At 32.0% G+C, this 22,268-nt stretch overlaps 1 protein-coding gene across 7 annotated transcripts in view; it reads left to right on the top strand.

The window, feature by feature from the left end:
• The window catches only part of LOC143225272 (E3 ubiquitin-protein ligase RNF14-like), a 91,865-nt gene that overhangs the window by 55,306 nt on the left and 14,291 nt on the right, over positions 1–22,268 (top strand). For 4 of the 7 annotated variants that reach the window (XM_076454387.1, XM_076454369.1, XM_076454378.1 and 1 more), the window contains 3 exons: positions 4,101–4,327; positions 4,498–4,726; positions 10,652–10,824. In XM_076454387.1, the coding sequence (XP_076310502.1) occupies positions 4,101–4,327; positions 4,498–4,726; positions 10,652–10,824 (629 nt within the window). Of the gene's footprint in view, positions 1–4,100; positions 4,328–4,497; positions 4,727–10,651; positions 10,825–11,471; positions 11,659–22,268 lie in introns of those variants that run through there. The other 3 variants (XM_076454397.1, XM_076454414.1, XM_076454408.1) reach the window with 3 other exon arrangements.

The raw sequence follows: 22,268 nt of genomic DNA, 5'->3' as shown, positions 1-22,268 counted from the left end.
ATGCTACTTTGAATTCCTCAAGAGGAGTTAGTGTTGAGAGGGATTTGAAGAATGTTCCTGAGTCAGATATCCTTGCTGGTTTTTTTTTTCCAACCAAGGAGTTTTGGAAGTTCACCAACTTTGCACTTGCAAAGACGATATTATGCTGCCTATTAATGTTTTGATTTTTATGTTTGCATTACCATGTACACTTGCCATTGCCAAGACAGGTCATCTGAACTGTAAGGTTCAGCCATATGTTCCCAATCCTCTCAGATTTTTTCAGTGTCAGCAGCTTGGTCACTCAAAAACATGATATCATGGTTTTTTAACATGTGCTCATTGTGGTAGCAAAGATTATGACACCTGTGGTGACCATACTGTGTTAACTGTAGTGGTTCCCACCCCTCATACTTTTGATCTTGCCTTAAGTGGGTGGAGAAAAAAGACGTTCAATGCATAAAGACTATGAACAATATCTCTTACCCAAAGGCTCAGAAGTTATTGTCCCTCCACTCCACCTCTGACATATACTGCTGCTTTCCATTCTAGTTTAGGTTTCAACAATAGCTTTCCATCATGGACCACCTGATTCAACTTGAAATGCCAAACAGAGAAGGCATTCTCAAGCGACATCTTGTGTCAGTATTTGTTGACTTTGAGAAGGCTTAAGGTACTACTTGAAGGTAGAGCATATTTGAGACTTCCACTCATATGAGTTGTATGGTCATTTGCCCATTTTTATTAAATATTTTTTAATGGACCAGCAATTCCAAGTTTGTGTGGTTTCAACACTTTTCTGTTGTTTCCCATGGTAACTTGGAGTTCCTCAGGGCTGTATCTTGAGTGTCACCCTTTTCCTTGTAAAGATTAATGTCAACAGGCTCTGAGTTGACAACTTCCACATCTCTTCAGTCGTCAAGCTTAAGGTTTATTAAGTGGCAACTTGAAACTGACCTCAATCATTTTCTGAAGTGGATCACAGCAAATGGTTTTGTTTTCTTTCTCTGAAACCATTTGCATGCAATTTTACTGCCAAAAGGGTATTCACCCCCAGTCTTGAGCTCCTTCTTGGTGATGATGTTCTTCTTGTGGTCTCTGAACAAAGTTCTTGTGGCTATTTTTTACCATAAGCTAACTTTCATTCTATACACCAAGCAGTTACATTTCAGGTATACAAAGGCACTTAACATTCTCTGTTTCCTCTCTTTTGCCTCTTAAGGAGTGGATCAATGTTTTTTGTTGGCCATAAAGATGTGGAACCCCATCATCTTTTTAGCTCTGCACAGGGACTTTTCACTCTTCTGCAGTCCAGAATTTGTACACTAAAATTCATGAACCTTCTCTCTGCCCTTTGCAACTGTCTTTAATGTATTCTTCAGAACTTCAATCCTTACTACAGCATCCAACCTGGGGTTGTGTGTTTCTTCCTCAGTGGGCCTTGCTTTTTCAGATTAGATGATCTGTCATTGTTCCTTTTGATCTTTGTATCAAGTTGCAGCTGGCATAGTTGGGTCTATCCTTGTATGATGTTGCAGTCTCCACTGGTCAGCCCATCCTACCATGACTTATTACCTTTCCCAAATGTTACTTTTCTTTGAGTCATCTGAAGAATGTGTGTACTCACGATTAGAAGTACCGTCTTCTGTTTGCTGAACATCTTTCGAACCATTGTTCCATTCCCATTTATATGGATGGTTCGAAATTATGTACCTCTGTGGGCTCTGCCATGGTTTTTTTGTGGTTCTGTGGTTGCACACAGAATCCTCTATACAGTTTGTGTTCAATATCAAATTGTAGACCATTTCTCTTGCCCTGGGTCATGTAGAATGTATGCATTACACGAATTGTACTATTTATACCAACTCACTTAGCTCTCTACTGGTCCTGGAATTACTTCAAGCTAGTTCTCATTGATATTCAGTACCAACTGGTGGATTTCTCTCTATCATCCATTTCTAACTGACCATGGTTGTTTTAAAATTGTTGTCCTCTTCTCCTTGGTTAGATGTTGCTTTTGTGTTCACAATAGCACTTCAGTTGTTTCTTACCTAAATGTGTTATAATTAGAGAGATGTTTCATATTTTAATTATGTATTAATTACATTTTAGAATTTGTGTTTGAAAGGTTTAATAAATTGTATAAAATAACCAAAGCTTACTGTCATTTTTAAGACTTGCATTATTAAGAATTTAGAAAAAGATTTTGCCAGAGACTAATGTAAAGACAACTTTACACATATAACACAAAAAAGATATTTTTAAGGTCATTCAGTGATTACTGTATGAAAGTGTTTTTCAAGTTTTAAATAATTTTGTCCATTGTTTTATTCACTGGAACAAAATCTGATGAGTGTTATGTAACATGTTTGTCATGAGCATATTGTCATTATACTGTTGGCCCACCATGGCTAGGTTGTTAAAGCACTCAACTCATAATTTGAGGCTTGCAGGTTTGAATCCCTGTCACACAAAACATGCTTGCCTTTTCAGCTGTGAGGGTATTATAATGTGGTGGTAAATCCCACTATTCGTTGGTAAAAGAGAAGCCCAAGAGTTGGTGGGTGGTGATGACTAGCTGCCTTCCCTCTGTTCTTGCTCTGCTAAATTAGGGATGGCTAGTGCAGATGGCACTTGCATTATTTTGTGCAAAATTCAAAACAAACAAAAATTATACTGTTATTAAGGTTTTCCTGGTTTTTCTTCTGCTTGTGTCAGTTGACCTGTTTTTAATTTGGTAGGAAAATTGTTCATCAGGTTGTTCCTTTTTTTTTTGGAATGTTGAATATTTCCAGTTTTGATAAAAGTTTAGAAAAAAATTACATTTACATTCTGGATATTTACAACTGTTTTTATATTTTGTTATTTAACAAAAATTATGTATATCTGAAGCGTAACAATCATTTTGTCTAACTTTTATCCAAATGTATAAATCTGTCCAGTATGCATTACAGATTTTGAAAGAGAACAAAATACTTGCAGTGATTCTCTGTTATCCTTTAAAGAATTAGAAATTCTTACTGTGGTTTGGAACTTGGAATTAGCTGTTGTTGATTGAATTTGCAGTACTATTCTGTTACTTTCCTGCATAGGTCTTCAAAGGTAGTTTAAAAATTTAACACTTGGATGGTGGGAAGAGCTACTGTATAGTTGTGATTTATTTGCTGATATTAAAAGTAGAAAAATCAGAGAAACCCAAATAAAATCAAACAGTTCCACAATTAACAAATACCAGATAAATCACTTCATGTTGTTTGTTATTACTTTCTTATACACCTAATCATGCATTTTGTATAACATATTTCACATTTGTTTCATATTTATTTACTTTTTAATTGTTTTTTCTGCTCAGTCATAAATAAATAATCTATCAATTTACATGGATTCATACACACATACATAAATAATCACTGTCAATTATAAAATTTAACTACAATTTTAGATTATTGAATATTAATTGACATATGGAAGCATTTTTTAATGTTATGATAGGTATTCAACCAATTTACTGTGGTTGGGACAAATATTTTCCTATGCTCCAGCACCATCATACTGTGAATGAGATAAATGTTTCCAATTGTCAATGCTGTCTATGCCGCCTTCTATTGGTTCTATGTTCATCATCTTAACTAACATCTCTAGGTGAAGAGCTAGTGTCCTTTTGTCTCATTGCCTCTTCATCATCATTCATTTGAACACTCTTAACTCACTCTCAGTATTTTCTAAACTATGTGAATTGAATGCATCAAACATGTTTACATTGTAATTAAGATTACAACTTGCCACTGTTGTGATATGGGAAGGTTGGCATACAGTTGTCATATGTTATACTTAGACATCTTATGAGGGAAACCATATTTCAACGTTAAGTGTAATGCTAATAAATATTTTAAAACTCATTTTATTGCCAGGTGTCATATCCAACAATTTTGAATGACAGTAGGGAAACATCTGTTCCCACTTCCATAGCATAAGTGATTGAAATGTCATACCTGCTCAAGAATAATAATATTTTGCACTGTAGGAGCTGTAACTTGTAATCAAATAATTTCTTTGTTATTATTATAAGGTAGATGTTTCTTTTAATCAACAATCTCTTTTTTTTTTATATATACATATAGAGTACAACTATTACAAGCTTCAGGAGACCTTTGACAATGAATGGCATTTTTGTAAAATTTGTTTGTGTGAGAAGCAAGGTCAAGAGTGTATGACTTTCTTTACATGTAAACACATATTTTGTAAAGATTGCATTAGAAGCTTTTTTGAGATTCAAATTCAAGATGGAAAAGTGCGGTATTTATCTTGTCCAGAAGATAACTGTTTATCACAGGCACTTCCAACCCAGGTAAATTGTTTTTTGTTTAATGCAAGATTATACTCATTAATGGTAATGTTGTTTAAAGAAGTCTTATTAAGTTGAGTTTTCTTTGTGTAATTATGTGTTTGGCTAATATTAATTTTGACACTTTTGTTTTTGATAATAATACAATTTCTTGTCTGAAACATTTTCTTCAGGTGAAAGATCTGGTATCTCCAGAACTCTACTTCCGTTATGACAGAATCTTGCTGAACTCCACTTTAGAGAGCATGTCAGATATTATCTACTGCCCAAGGCAATATTGTCAGTTTCCTGTCATGTTAGAAGTTGATTGTAATATGGCAACATGTCCAAGCTGCTCCTTTGTGTTTTGTGTTTACTGCAAAATGGTGTACCATGGTATATCTCCTTGTCAGCTTCGATTAGGTTAGCCATCTTTTAACTTGTGTTTATGAGTTTTCTAAGCTTGATATTTTTCACTCCAAATTGTAAAATGAATTAAATTATACTAATAACAAGAAAAAGTAAACTAAAATCCAGTTAAAGAACTAAAGAACTTTGCAATATTTTGATAACACTGATCAACTTAACCTTGAATTAAAAATAAATCTTTTCTTTTTTCCATGTGAAGATGCTACATAATAATTTCATAACTTTCATAGAATTTCTTTACAGAAATGAAACTAGTTGATTAAACTTGACAAAAACTTTCTTAGAAGTATGTAGTTTCAGAAATAAATTTATAATTTTGGTTTTCTCAAGTATTTTAAATAAAAAGTATTATTTAATACTGTTATTTGCACTTACACTCTGAAAAGTTCACATACAAGATGATCTTCATATTAAGTATACAAATATATTTTTCACATTTCAATGGTATAAATGAATATCTAAAGGTTTAAGATAAATGCTTATTTTAAATTCCATTTTCTCTACTAAATCACTATCTTTAGCTATTATCATCAATATACTGTGCATATAGATGTTTAAAATTAAGAAATGAAAATATATGTTTACCTTTGTAGAATAGTGTAAAATGTTTTCTTTGGGTTATATGCATAATTTTATATTCATATCTCCATTAATTGTTTAACCCTTTTGTTGCAAGTCTCAGGTCAAAAGTCATCATCACATTTGTTAACTTTAATTCAAATTATTATTGAACTACTATTTTATGAATTTATGTCTAAGTTTTGAATCAAATTGTAGATTATAAGTTGAAGTTAAAGAAATTTATTTGTAAATAATATTAATTTAAAATTAATTATTAAAAGACGAAATCTAAATGCAGATGTTAGTGAGTTGCCTGGTATGTTTAATGCAGCACTGTTTAAAATTAGTTGTTGATGTTATAGTACAAAGTGTATAGTTTTGTACAATTAGGAACTCAAAATCAATAATATTATCAAGTTAGAATATAAAATAACAACCTCATATCTTTTTATTTTGCTGAGATATGACTTGTGTACTGAATCAAACACAATAGTCCCATGCACTTCTTTCCTTTCTTTGAAATGGTCCCTTATATACATTTACTTCAATATGACATGTGAATAACCAATCAACAGTTTAGAATGTATCCAGAATGGTTTTCCCAGTCATTTTGATCTGTGAAAATGCTAACATGTTTTTTTTGGTCCAAGTCTTCATGGAGGTAGGTTGTGTTTTTAGTCTGTTCAAAGTTTCATATTTTTTTAATATATAAATACATTTTAGCTAGTAACCGTAATAAATTATAATGGAATTCTCATATCAGTGTAGTTATTTATGATTTTTTTGCTTAATCAACTGTGTATGTAAAACCACAAAAATATTTTTTTATATCCTCCACATGTGAAATTTTGAAAGGGCTGGCAACCTGTATCCAGCAGCAACCAAGTATAAAGGTCATAGTGAGAAGAGATAATTGTTTGCTTTACTTCTCAATTTACTGTTCTTTTTTTTCAAGAAAAATAAATTTAATCATATTTCACACACATATATATAATGTATGATAATTGAAATGGGACTGTATATTACAGAATACTAGTTCACTAAAATGTAGCCAAGATAGACAAAGCTAATGGATACTTAAGATGAGTGCATGTGCACTGCATCAATGCAAATTATGTAATGTTAGCTAGGCATGACTGAAAGGTCAATGTAGTAAAAATTAATGAATATACATGTACATTTATAATGTTATGAGACTTAAGGTACTTAGACTAAGCATTTGTATTTTTTCTATTATAATATGTAGTCATTCCACCACAAAAAACAATATAATTCATATTCATTTCCTTTTTTTTTTATGATGGTTGCAAGGTTGGGTCCATTGACAGGTGCTGCATAGTTAGAGTATGGAAAATAAAATAAAATGTAAAGTCTTACTGAAAACAAATATTTGAAATGTATTTAGGAGGTTCTAGAGATTATCCAAATAATATTTGAGATTTTCAGGGCAATAGTTATTTAATCATAACATGAAATCACTTTGCTCTCAGACTAGTAATGAAAAAGACTCTATTTTCATGAACAAATCTTTAGTAAAAAATATTTCATAAAAAGAATCTGAAATTTTATATACAAAATACTTGTAATCTTTAGTAAAAGTCTTCCAAATTTTGTGAAGATACATGTGCTATGTCCAAAAATATAGTGCAAATATTTATCATGTACAAATGTACAGATTAACTAGTGTAGCAAAAGGGTTAATTTTAATGTTTTATTTCTTTCTTAAGTTTTATAATTTATTATTTATGATGACATGCATTAACAGGTGTTTGTGGGCAGTATAACATTAACAAAGGCGGTTTAGCATCCGATAACATTTTGTTTGCACTCATAGCTTTGTGAACTATTGTTTAGTGAGGCAAATCATAGAATAAACTAATCAGATCATTAAGCCTTTCAGATATGAATTTCAAAACACAAATGATACATATTTAACTAAAGTATAAAAGTAAATTCTAAATGCAATTTACAACTACCTTTCAAACTAACATGTATAAGGTGAAGAAAAAAAAGTGTGAAAGAAACTGATGCCCAACAACATACTTAAGAATTGTATGTCTCTACATAGTCATTGCTAAAACCACAGTAGCTAGCAGATAATAAAAAGCTGCTCTCTCTATTGGATATAAGCATATAATTAAATTTTAAGATGTTGCTCAGCATCATGGCTACTTTCTAAGTAAGTGTAAATTATCTTGAATTTAAGATTTTTTTTACAAAGGTTTTGTCTGGCACAGTTTCTTGGCATATTCTTGAATTACTAGTAATCAGCCTGTGTTCACTGTACTATGAACTTTTAACAGAAAAATCTAAATTACACACACAGTTTTTTCTGTAGCAGTTCTTAAAATTAATAATTATAACTTTGTTGGCACCAGTGCAAAAAACTGCAGTTTTAATTAATGTTTTGGAGGTTTCTTGTGAAATGAACTACTAAAAGACCTATATAACATAGAACTTTGAATTGTAATACATCAATAGCAAAGTTGTTTAATTAAATTTGAGTGTATAGTATTTTAGTTCCGAAAAAGGTTTTAAAATTGGCGTCATCAGGATAGTCAACAGCACAAGCACTTCAGTACTGTGTAATAGCAAGGGAACTTTATTAATGAATTTACACAATGCAGTCTCTATATGCTTTTAATTTCTTAACTATCCTATTTTATATATACCCTACCAACAAGTGCAAATAAACACCACAGTGAATGCAAACTGACCATCTATATTACATTATATGTTAATAAGCTCAACATTTAAATATAGTAAAATCATTAAAGACATTGAGAGAAAATAGCCATTCCACAACAAGAGGGATTTGGAAATGAATCATACTCAGGTGGATAAAGTTAGTGAGAAATCACAGATCATTGGAAATGCTGCTGTCTGTAGTGAATAAGGTAGCAGTGCAGTTGCAATTGTATTGTAAGAAAATGTTTTCTGCTGAGCCTGGTCACCCAAACCCAACAAAATGTATTCTTCAAGCTGTGAATAGGAATGTGAAAAATAACAAGTGTCAAATGGTCAGTATTGTTTCAAGACAGGAGAAAGTTACTTAAATACCATCTGAAGACATCATTATAGCATGGGCTATGTTGGCAGAGTAGCTAGAGAGGGAGAGAGAACTCCTCCTTGCTTCAGATATTTTCATGCATCAAAAGCAATAAGCTTCAAGGTGCTATTGCAGCCTCCAGCTTTATACATTATACATTTTTAGCGATGGGTCCAGATGATTACAATTCTTTGATGATGAATGCACTTGGCTTTAGGAATTATCTTTCCATTAACTTTCACTGCTTCTCAGTGTGGATTCCTGTACGTGGTTCTGTTCTTTCAGTGTACCTCCTCTGGGATTTAAACATCCACCCACGTGTTTGCCATGTGTGGTGACCCGTGAAGGGGAAGAGAGGATTGCAGTGGCTTTGAATTCCTGTAGATGGGCAGCCTTGGGGTGGCTCTCCTGGGATCAGTCGGCTGGTCCACTTGGACTAGGATCAATCAAGCACCAATGTTGGATATTCCCACCAGGTGTTGTGGACATTGTATCTGATACTGGTGTTTGGATATAGTGCTTGCAAAACCCTGATATTGCTGCAGTGTCTTTGATTGGCATTGTAGTGCATCCCCTCATAGGGCTCTATGGTGGGTAGGGGTCACTGAAAACCGTTTTTTTTATTATGGATCCTCCAATTAAAACTTAAATAAAATAGTGAAAAAACAGTCCATAGGTAAACGACCATGTCTTGACAATCCTGAGCAGCAATCTGCAACACCTGCACTTCATTTTCTTATACTACATTCTCTTTCTGATGCCTTCAGATCAAATGTTTCTCTTTTTCATTTAAAAGGGACTAGAGGGACTTGCTGGCTTTCCAAAGTCAGCCAAAAGCTTTACTCTGGTGACATAGTGGTGGAAACATCCACATCTCAACATGGTGAACTCATCTTACATTGAAATGGATATACCCTTTGAGGTTATGCTTTGTGCTATTTTGAACTCGTCACAAGGAGTTCAAAAAATTCCCTGAGACAGATATTCTTGTTGGTTTCTCCACCCAAGGAGTTTCTGCAGTGAGACATATCTCCATTCGTGAAGATGGAATTATGATGCCAACCAAAATTGTCATTTTAACATTTACATCACCACATCCAACTGCTACCATCAAGACCGGTTATCTTAATTGCAAGGTACGGCCATACATTCCAAACCCTCTCAGATATTTTCAGTGTCAGTGGTTCAGTCACTTGAAGGCATCATGTCATGGTTTCATGATGTGTGTTTGTTGTGGTAGCAAGGACCACGATGCCTATGAATGTGAAACAGACCCTCATTGCATCAATTGCAGTAGCTCTCACCCATCCTACTTTCATTCTTGCTTTGAAAGTAATAGTTTTGTAAAGTTTCCTTACATAACTTTGTATGAGTCATACATTGTGTATGCATTTTAACTGTTATAATCAGATTTTGTAGGATTGTTGACATCATCTTTCTCAAAACTTTTAAGAGTTTCTTGTTTATGTGAATATTTAAATATTGACACTAGAGGATATATATATATATATAAATTTCTGTCATGTGTTATAAATACATTCTAATTACAAAGGAAAAAAGAAATAATTCATCTTTTCAGTTGTATCCAGAAGTTCCTCAAACAGTCTGTGCAGACTTTGAGAGAAAAAGATAATTATTTGAAGCTGTAGGTCCAACTATGATAAGCATCAGTGTAACATAGGTTTGTGCAGAAGCGTGACTTGTTTTGAATATATTATTATTTTAAAACAAGTAGATTGTATGGTGTTCATTTATTGTTGAAATTTATTGCCAACAAGTTTCAGACAGCTACTGTAAAGAAACAAGAAATGTATTTGTATTAACTGAGTGATATCTTGTGTTATGTGTACCACTTAATACCTGGCTAAATAACATTCATGGTACAAGTCTTTCTGAAGTTAGTATTGCATTCAGTATTGATGTTGGTTGAAAACATTGTCTAGTGTACTTGCTGTCTTATGCCTTTAAAATGTAACTGTGGGTTGTTGAACTTTTATTTTAAAATACTAGACTGTTTTTGTTAGAAGTAAGTTTTGTATTATCTGAGATTAAAAGTGAAAATTCATTAATTTTTTTTTGTTTTTATGAAGCTACTATATATAGAATACAATGCAGGATTCACTTCAGTTCATATGTTAATAAAGCTTTTATGTCTGTTGTAAGGAGGATATCATTTAAATTATAGCAGTAAAAGTGTCAGCTTTATAAAAGTAGGTAAGAAAAAATGGCTTAATCTTATTGGGCTTCGATTAGCTTGAAATAATTCAGTGATAGAAACATAATTGTTTGTGTATGTACTTTTGTTTTAGATGAGAAAAAAGAGATTATGGAAAAATATTTAAATGCTGTTGGGAAGCAGAAACAAGACTTGGAGGTTCGTTATGGTCGAAAAACATTGCAGACACTTGTGGATAATGCACTATCTGAGAAGTGGATTGATATCAATAGCAAAAAATGTCCTCATTGTAATACTTCCATTGAGGTAAGATAAGAATTTGACAGTGTGTATAAATGGAAAAATTAAGTGATATCCTTACTGGATACATGTGTCACAGTGCACACAAGCAAAGTATTGATTATATTAACCATGATGATGCCTTTACCTATGATAATACATCAGGTGACTTATTTAATTTTTAATTTTTTTTCTGTATGTGTGTGGTTGCAAGTGTAAGTGCCAAGTGCTTGCTTTTAACTTTGAGTTAGTATGTAGAGATGAATTTTAGAATTTCCTTTTTCATCTTGAGTAATTTTGATTATAGTTTCATAACTGTACTAGACATGATGACACACAATGCCTGAGCTTCTTATATCACTGATAAATATGTTGCATAACTAGTGCTAGTGATATTAATTTTTTACGTTATTTTCCTATAACTACACAGCTATAACTGAAAAGAGAAGGACCTCATCTAATGATTATAAAAGGTAGCCATCACAACTGTAGAGATTGCTTTATATTGTTGGTTTGCTACAATTAGTATGCTATAAACCTTGAAAGCTTTAACTGTGGTAAATGATTATTAATCAGAAGTCTATGGATATTTGACCAGGAATGTTTATAGATTTGGAGTATTACAAGACATTTAACTTCAGTGAATTCACATCAGACATCAATATTTTTTATAGAAACATTACATAACTTCAGCAGTGGAAAATTAGCTTTTAAACAATGTGGGAGCAGTGAAGAATAGAGCTAGATAGCTCCCTGTTAAGTGAATTGTATCTACATTGACTCAGAATTAATTTGTTCATAGTAGACCCTCTGTAAGATATCAAGGAAGTTCCAGACTGGAAGGAAGACTTAATATTGTTCGTAAGTTTGTTAACCCCTTATATATGTAAATCATTATTTGTATTAACTATATATAATAACTGCTATTATAATTTGTATTATTGTTTGTATGTTAAAGTATATTTGCATTAAGAAAGAAAAATGTGTATATCAATCTTGTGGGTCCATATGATAAATTTTATACGTATTGGTATTTAATTAACATCTAAATTAAAATTTAACTCAGCTTCAGGTTATTTCAAATTATAATATGTAATGTAATAAACTGGATAAGAACTAGATAACTTATAACATGTCCAAGATCTGAATTAGAGACGAAATTTGATCTATATTCAAAATCAAATCATAATTCAGTCTAAATTTATCAGTGCCAACAAGATTTGATCATATTTGATCATTAAGGTTTCCTCTAAACACCCTCCCTCGAACAGTTAGAAAGGTATAACAAAAGTGAATTGCTCAAAATTGCCGAAATATTACAGTTAGAGGTTAGGAAAGCAATGAAAAAAATTGGACTAAAAACATTATTGAAATACTAATCAATGATTATTTCTTTTCTGATGCATTGGGAAATTCTTTAGTATCTCCACTAATCAACTGGGGCTGAGTGACAAAGATACGTTAGAGATCGAGCTAAAAATCAAACAAATCAAGCTTGAACAGATTTGTATTGAAACCTAGAAAGAGCAAGTCCTTATTGAAACCAACAAAGAGAAAGAACGATCTCCTATTACAGCTGAAAGAGAAAGTAAATATCTTGAGGTTGAAAAAGCTCATATCAAAATTAAGAAGGAAATTAGACTCAACTCCAATTGACCAAGGCAAAATGACAACTCTGAACTAAATTGATATGTTAAAGTACCTTCATTTAATGAAAATGAAGTTAAGAAATATTTCCTTCATTTTGAGAAGGTTTCCTAAACCATGGAATGGCCCACCAAAAAATGGTCAGTTATAAAAAGAGTAAAGCATTATGAAAATTATATTGCTCATCTCTCTGAAAGAATGTACAGATTATAAGGTTGAAGCAGCTATTCTCAAATTATCAGTTAGTACCAGAGGTTATTGCAAAAGTTTTGAGGTTATCACAAGAAAGATAAACAAACTTATGTAGAATTTACCTACAAAAAAAAAAGCTTATTTTGATCAATAATATAATTTTTGTGAGTATTGGCAACAGTTTCAATAAATTAAACAAGTCTAATTGAGGAATTCAAACATTGTGCAGGTGATCTCTAAACTACAGGAAGCAACTGCTCTTTCTGATGAGTACACTGTAACCCATAAAAACCACTTTTTGTGAAAAGAAATTCCTGCCATCTAGCAAAAACCTGTTTGTTTAATATTTTAAAAATGCAGTTGCTTTACTTAAATTTTCATATAATCAGGATAAAATTTTATCAAAACCATCAAGACTTTTCTTGACATTTTTTTAAAAAACCTAGTCATGTTTTATATGATTATTGCTGTTTGATAAAAGTAAAGGAGGCAACACCCAGTTCTTTTGTGTCTATGTATTGATGTAGTTCATCAAATTATCCTGTGTTGTTGATTTGGCCAGTTGTATAAGGGCTGATGTAATTAGAAATTCTTTGAGAAATGACACAGCTAATCCCATACCCATACATGTTTTACTTTATGCTGGGTGACTCAACTGCTGTTAGAAGGTATATTGACTCCATATTGGTGATTGTTGTTGCTCAACATATGGAGGGTGGCTTTGTTAATTTTTTCTTGATAACATTCATTTAATATCAAACCTAGTTTCAAGACCAGTTATGGTTGAGTAAGACCTTCTTTGCCAATTAAGGGTCTAATAGATTTACTATTATATATTTATTTTAATTTCTATGTTTGTTTTAATTAAATATATAGTTAGAAATGCATGTGACTTGTATTGTTAAGTCTGTATTGTGAGAGCCTCACCTATTCTCTAAATTTATAGAAGATTCTCAAGCAAAAGAAAAAACAGTTTACTATGTGTGTATGTAAAATACTAGTGATTTCCAGCATTATTGCCTTCTGAATGTTCTAGGACATTGCATAACATTTATTAATTAACATGTCAAAAGACAGTTTTCCTAAGAATATTGTGGGTTTGTCATAGCTGTTTTACTATAAAACTCTGAAGCTATAACTGTGATAACTGCTTATGAATCAGAAAACTACAGATATTTAACCAGCAACATTTGTAAATTTCAAACATTACAAACTATTTAATGTCAGTCAATTAACTTACAGATGTTAGTATTTGAGGACATTATTTGACAAAAGTCAGCTGGTAAATGGCATGAGATAAGCCAAGAACAGAGAGCTAGTTTATTAAGTTGGAATTAATTTGCTCATCATGAACCTTCCATAAAATATTCAGTTCCTGACCAGTTAGAACACTTAATATTGTTTGCAAGTTTGTGAAACTTTTGTATATAAAGTTATTTGTAATAACTATTAGTAATAACCATTAGTATAAATTGTATTGTTATTTGTATATTAAAGTATATTGGTTTAAGAAAGAAAATTTTGTGTATCAATCTTATTAGTAAATATCATAAATTTGATACATATCTACATTCATTTAACTTCTAAGTTAAAAATTAGAATTTTAGACTATTTGAAATCATAGTACATATTGTAATAAATTGGAAACTCATCGAAGGTTAACTGTAATGTGTAAGAATGATGTACTATTATTATTGTTATTATTATTGGGAAATGATTCATATGGATGAAAAGCTATTGTTCCTAAAATGGCTACCAAGCCTGTCACTATTTCATCTTAGGATAATGTTGTTGGGGAGAATCTTGATGTGTTTTTCTTGTGTGCTGTGACTCACGAGAAGAAATTAAGTCAAAAGATCCTAGACACATATTCAAAAGATGATATAGATTTGTCTCGGACATTTTTTGAATCCAAAAGGTACCTACTAATAATTTTTTGGTGAGTGGCAATGATGGACATGAGGGATCTAGTTCACTTGGGGAAGTTACATTTGTAAGTAATCAGCTGATCACTGAACAAGAAGAGGATCTATAGATATCTTCACTATTTAAATATGCACTCCCAAAGAAAGAACTGGAGAAAGTTCCAAATGGTTTTTTTCCCAAAAATGGTGTACCAGCTTCAGAGGACTGGGCTGTATTTTATCAAGTTGTTGTTCCCAAAGCATATTCTTATGAAATATTGATAGTTACCCATAAATTCCTCGTGTGAGGTCATTTAGGTGTCAGCTAGACATCTAACAAAATTATGACATTCTTTTTGGCCATAAATTATGCAAAATGTTTCTCAGTTTTGTAAAATTTATCATACCTGCCAATTAGTTGAAAAACCTAACCAGAAAATTCTTGTTGCTCCTTTAAAAACCTATCCCATCTTTTGAAGAACCCTTCAGTCGTATGATTGTTGATTGTGTGATGTATTTACAAAAACATAGCATTTATACTGATGCACTTTAATGTGCTATGTAATTTTATGATCATAAAGTTATTTGCATTAATTGTGTTGCATATTGATATGATTATTGAAGTTGTATATTTATTTGATAATGTATTGTTATTGGGGTATGTGTGTGTGACATCATGATATCATAAGCTGCTTCCAACTGATATTTTTTGCAAGGGATGAGTGCACTTGTTGAACATCAAGTCAATTTCGAACAAAATATTAAAAGAATAATCTTATGCAAGTTGCTTCAAGAATATGGATGGGACTGTACTTGACATAGTCCAACATATACCAAGGTGCTTTCCTGAGATGTTTTTTTTGCCCATCTGAACCACACTTGTCGTATTCATATACATTTTGCAAACCTTTACTCCTAGTTGCATATACTTGTATCTGATTATCAGACACCTTCCTCAGTTTTAACTATCATTGTGTTATGTGCTCACACTTGTTATGCATGTGGAGGGCTAAGGTACTATCTGTTATCTACAGGTGAAATCTATATTACGTGGCACATCGCTATTACATTCAACCATACATCTTACAGTGTTCATTACTGAACAAAGAGCATAACTCTTTCAGTAGTACCCTCAGGTGTACCCACTTTCTAATTATAGCACACCTATTCTATCACAGCAGTTGTTCTACTGTTGAACCTTCACCATCCCCTCTAGTGTTGCAGTGTGGGATTCTAACTTTGGGTGAGAAAGGAAGTACCATTTTGAAAGTTAACATTTTCTAACACTGAAAAAGTTTTGCTGATAGGTACTTATATCCCCATTGATATGCCTGTGTTTCTAGTTTGTGTTTGCTAATTTTCAAAAATGAGTATTGTGCTGGAATGGTAGAGGGAGTTACCTGCACTATTATAGGTAGCACAATATGATTGGTGTAGGGTAATCACATAATCAGCACATTGTTTCAATGGAATAAAAATGAATGGTTCTAGAAGACTGGTATACTGTTAGAATTTTAGAAATGCTTAAAGGGCAAATCAAGTTTGTGATAGCTTTATGTGGAAGGAAGTATGTATGTATCAGAAATACATTTTCAATGTTGGAAAATGTAAACTTTTGTGAAATGTACAATTGTCTGTGTTTTTTTGGTTTTACAGAAAAGTGAAAACCTTCTTTATATATCTGTATTTTAAAAAAGCATTTTGTTGCTGCAATAAAAACATCTATACTTTAGTAAAGAGCCTTTTTGTTTGGTTTATTAGTAAATATTATTTCATGTTTGTTTGTGTTTATGTTGTTACTTTTGTACAGCAGCAAAATTCCTATTTGTTTAATGATAGCTGCAGATCTTAATTCCAAAGTCAGTAAGATTCTTCCCTAGCCACAAAAGAAAATGTCCTGTGAAGTTTAAATAAAATCTGCTTTTTATAATTCTAGTTATTATGTAGTAATTAGATTTCTATTTTTTGATGGTAATTTTTACCTTTAATATTTTAACCTTAATATTGGAAGAGTTCTTTTTCATTTCCTGTAAAATTTGATGTAAAAAAATTGTTTGAAAGTAGTGTCTACAGAGCAACAGATAAACTGTCATCATCATATCTGTGTTAGTGTTTTTGTTGCAGTGATAAAAATAAATTTAACCTTGTTGAGCTAATATCACAACAATCCTTCTTAGAAACAGGCATTAGAAAAATTAGTAAAGATAGATACTTTATCAAAATAATTTATCTGGGGATGAAATAATTATATCAGCAATAGCTAGTTGTGATTGAAATTACCACTTTTGACTCCTTTTTTGGGCAAAAATTTATATTCACAAAATTGTTGTGTATGTTCTTTCTCTGTTGAACATTGAATTGATCAGTTTGAAGTCATTTTTGTGCATAAATGCCATAAATGTACCCTCTTTCTGTCCATTTTTAAGCTGTGTTGATTTAACGCATAAGTAGAAATGAGTAAATTGGAATCTGTTTTTCACTTCATCTTTACAAAATAATTGCCTCATGCACATTTTTGATCATTTCTAAAATGCTTATTACAGAAAATATACAAGTGTTAAAAATATATGTAAATAACGTAAGTACAAATCACATTTCATATAAATTGATAAATTTATTCTACATTACTTATAGTTATTAAATTTATCTTATTGTGAATTATATGCTTTATTAAATAAAAAACAGGTGTATTGAATTCTGTTAATTTTGTTTTTTTAGCCACATAACTTTAACTTTTAATAATTACTGGATCAAATTTTAATTAACCTAGAAACTAAAACTAAAATACCTGGGGTTATGTAAATGAGAGTCACATAATACAATAAACCTTTGATAATTGAAGTAAGTCAAAAATTATCTATATGTATATGTGGTGCTTGGAGTTTGAAGGTCCGTGGCAGATTTTCCTTCGTGGTTTGGTTAATTTTTATATTATATATTCCAGTTTTACTGAACTTGAAACTTTAATATCTTTATTCTGTTCAGTGTGGTCAATGCTTTTATTCAAGTCCTAAGAGGGAGAGATGTATTTAATGAAAAATCTTCTGGCCCTTTTCTTGTGTATTGAAGTTTAAGCCTTGGGATGCAGTGTATTTGTTGTAGGAGAGTTGTGCCATCAGATGTTTGCTTCAAAATGGTTGGTAATCAAGATCTAGTTTAGTTCACTTAGGTGGATGTTTAAAAGATTGTTTTGGACAATAAACACATATCTTACTGATCTTTTTATTTCATCTCTGGCAGAGACAGCTCAGCTGTGTATATTATGTACCTTTCTGTTTGATATGGTTTCAACCCCAGATATTTTTCTGAATCATGAAAACCTTGGTATTTTAGCTACATTATATAATTTTGGGCTTTCATTATTATATAAGAGATTTTTGCATGTTTTCTAACCATAAATGATATTCTTGAGATATGTACATTGAAATCTAACTTGGTTGTGAACTGGAAAGGTGTATTTTATGTGCAAACCTCATTTGGTGTCACTGCAGTTCCTTTCTTGTTTGAGAGTTTACAATTCAAGATACAGCTGTTTTCCACCTGTTCGGGCCTCATTGTATCCATTTTTTCCTTTTTACCTTATATAGAAAGTTGCACTAGAGTTATGTCATTACTGAAAATCCCGACTATGGCACACTTTCCTCAACTTTATTTCTGTACAGATGTTTTTCTTTAGGTCATGGTTTCATGTTGGTTGTTGCTATTGCTTTTCCCAGTAGTTCATTTTTGCATTTGTTTTCACACACAGGAGAATAATTGCCCTGGAGCTCTCATTAATTTTATTTGTTTTATTGTTTCTGATTTCCTCGTAATAAGTAATGATGCAGTTGTTAGTCCTCTTGGTTTGGTGAATGTAACTAATTAGAAAGTGGTACTAAATTAGCATAATGATTTTAATAGTTGAGGTTGGTTGGCAGTTAGTGGAAATTGCTAATCAAATAATAAACTTGCCCATTGATAAATTATGTTTAACTAATCAATTATTATTTCATTCAAATAAAAAGAACAGTACATAGTAGTTATCACTGTCATAAAAATATTAACAATTCTGTTACGTATCTTTATGCTTAACCAGTTGTTTCCAAACTGTGCATAGCAGTGCCCCAGGGTACTGTGGTGAAGTCACAGGGGGGCCGTGGGATATTTCAAATTTTCGAGGGAGACACAGCAATATCGATACCTGTTGGACACCACACAAACTACTAGCTTGAAGTAGTTTGCAGCTTTAACATTAGATTGCACTAAATTTCTTTTAATGATGTTCTCGAATGTTTAAGATATATTTTTGTTTGCTTGCACTATTGGCTATGCCAGTGACTTCTTAAATTTTCTGATTTTTTAGATTTTGTATATAAATACCTGTTTACTCTCCAGGTCCATTAGTGATCAAAATAACTGAAGGGTGTTGTGATCTAGTGTCTCTGAGGTCCAGCAAATTTTAGTGAATTATTTTGTTGATCTTTAGTCATTGTGCATAAAAACGGAAATGCTTTTAAACATTAATAAGAAGTGTGGGAGTAAAGAAAAGGATAGTGAACCACAGACCAGTGGCAAGGTTGTGAAGAAATGGAAATATGATGATAGTTACCTAGATTTTGGTTTTACTTCTGTAGATATCAATCATGAAGAGTGTCCACAGTGTTTATTACATCTAAAAGTTTTGGCTCCAGAGTGCATGCTTCCAAGTAAATTAAAACACCACTTTGAGACTAATCGTCTTAACGTGTTTAGTAAATTCTGCAATTATTTTACCAGAAAGTTAAAAGAATTGAAAAAACAAAAAAGTACATTTTTTAAACAAGCATCAATACCAAGCAAGGCTTTGCTTGTATCCTACAAGGTTGCATATAGAGTCTGGAAATGTAAAAAGTCTCACACCATCACAGAAGAACTGATTTTACCAGCTGCAGTGGATATGGTGAACATTATTTTTGATGAATCTGTGGGAAGACTGCTTTCAAAGGTGCCTTTATCCAACAATACTATCAGTCCTAGAATCCAACACATAGCTGAAGACCTCAATGATCAGCTATTTCATAAAATGAAAGGGTAGAAATTTAGGTTTCATTTAGGTGGGGCAACAAATAGTAACAAGGATGCTCATTTGATTTGTTACATGGTTCATGGATAGTGGCAAAATTGTGGAAGGCCTTCTCTTTTGTAAAAGTATCACTGCAGGTACAAAGGCTTAAGACTTGTTTAAGATCCTTGACACTTTTATGTGTAAAAACAACTTGGAGTGGACTAAGTGTGTTGCCATCTGTACTGATGGTGGTTGCTCTATGTCTGGCTGTTATGGAGGATTGCAGGCACTTGTACGAAGCAAAGCTTTATGCACTGTGGACCCACTGCATAATCCACAGGGAATCCCTTGAATCAAAGCACTTGAGCCCTCCACTGAACCTAGTCCTGGAAAGAGTGTTAAAAGTGATGAACTTTATAAAAACTTGGCCACAGAAGCTATTGTACCTCGCGATGGCTGTCCTGTGTGTTCGAATTACAACAGGAACTCTACTCTTATCTCAAAGAAGAAGAACACGAATGTGCTAAAAACTTCTTGGATACAGATTTTTTGTCAGAATTAACATACTTGTGTAATCTATTCAGAAAACATTGCATTGAATCTCTCTGCATGGGAGCAACACACACATTCTGAAACTTGCAGAAAAAGCTTACCACTATGAAGAATAAAATAGAATGAAGATGGTGACAAAGACTGTTTCTCCCTATTGTAATAGTTTGTTACATCCAATGAAGTTGACCCACGAACTAAAATCTGTTTTTGAGGAGCACCTAACACAGTTCACTGACTAGTTTGAAAATTACTTTCCAGGAGATATGGAGAAGTTTGCATTGGATCCAAGACCCATTCAAGGCTAAGGCTCCATCTAAATTTACCTCAGCAGAAGAAGAAAATCTTATTGAGTTGTAGTGTAACAAGATTTTGAAAACAGAATTTGGCAGCATTGAACTAACTGAGTTTTGGATGTCAGTAAAAAAACGGATGTCTGCTGCTAAGGCTAAAGCTCGGTGAATCCTAATTCCATTTGTAACATCATGTCTGCAAAGCTGGGTTTTTAGCAATTGCTGTGATAAAAAGCAAGTACCATGCAAAAATCAATGTAGAACAGGAAATGATGCTGGCAGTGTCCAATCTGATTCCAAGGTTTGAGAAGCTGTGCAGTGCTCAACAGGTGTACACATCCTGCTAGTAATTGTGGCCATTTAAAAATGAAATACAAATATTGTTTTTACTTTCAATTTATGTGTATTCTTTCAAATGGCTATTGAGTTGTTGGGACATAAATGCTTAAGTATTAAGTTGTTTGGACCTAACTACTTAATAAACTGAACTGTTAGAATTTTCTTTTTGCCTAGGAGCACCATAAGCCAAGAAAGTTTGGGATACGCTGTGTTTAACAACAAAGAAATATAATTGGGATCCTCGGAAGGCATAATTTTGATTAGCTGATAATTTTGTGAATCATGACACTAATTGGCTAAGATGATAAACCTTGAATTAATTTAAAATATTGAAATATTATAATGATAATATAATTATAATGATAATATTTCAATTGCTGCACATTTAGAATAACTGAAAGTCCTGATTTATTTACGTTTATTACTTTCATTGATTTCATCATAACTTGGTATAATGAAAAGCAGTAATAATTGTAAACATTTTGATTAGTTGATTTTGTTTGTGACAATTATGTAGAATTGCATGGCCTGATGGTTAGGACACTTGACCTATAATATATCAAATTCATGTAATTGAACATGCTCATCCTTTAGGGTTGTTGTTAGGGCCTAAACACTTATGTGTAAAAATTATTAGATAATACAAAGTACTCAAGCATTTAACCCAAATTTAGATGGGATTACGGCAAATGAAGAAGAAGAAGAATTGGTTTAATGAATAATTTTACAAAACGTTAATGAACATAGTTACTACGAGTAGATAAGTTATTATATTATTTAACAATTTAATCAACAAACTATAGTTAGTTTATTTTTCTTTGTCTTGGCCATGGTATATTGTATGTTTTCCAGTGTTTACTGGAGTATTTTCTTTTCTCTTTGAATTTAGAGTTAAATACTCCTCTTTTGATTTGTTTTTTCACTAATTCATTGCACTGTCCATTTTTTTGTCATGTGACTCTTTCATTCTATTTTATTCTTGTTCATATTTGTGTTGGTATCTTCTAAGAAGTCAATTTAGTGACCTACCACTATATTGTTTTCCCTTCTCATTTACACGAACATTAAAATACAGTTGTAATCCCTCTACTCACTGTTGGCTTCTTTTGAGTTATATTCCATTTTCCTTGCATATTACAGTATAACCTCATCTTTCCACATTTTTTTTTACCTTTCTCAATATGATGATTTTGTTGCATATCTGCTTCCATTTTGATGGCTTTTCTTAAGTGATGATTTAAACAGAGGCATAAATAACATTATGATTGAAGTATAATAATTCTTATTTCAGTGATGTTGAGAAAACCCACTTGTAGAGAAAAATATATATGTAAAAATGGCTGGTGTGGGTTGAGAAAATTTTCTCGACCCATACCAGCCGTTTTTACATGTGTATAATTCTTATTTCACATTATGGAAGTGTAATGATTTGAATAAAACAAGTTGCATAGTAGTTACCATTATACCAACATTTTTATGCTTTATATTAAAGGAAAGAGTGATACGTGATTTATGTAATGTATT

The sequence above is a fragment of the Tachypleus tridentatus genome, chromosome 1 (genome assembly GCF_004210375.1).
Source record: "Tachypleus tridentatus isolate NWPU-2018 chromosome 1, ASM421037v1, whole genome shotgun sequence".
NCBI lineage: Eukaryota > Metazoa > Arthropoda > Merostomata > Xiphosura > Limulidae > Tachypleus > Tachypleus tridentatus.
The sequence above is the reverse complement of the archived record's forward strand: the minus strand, read 5'-3'. Positions and strand labels throughout refer to the sequence as shown.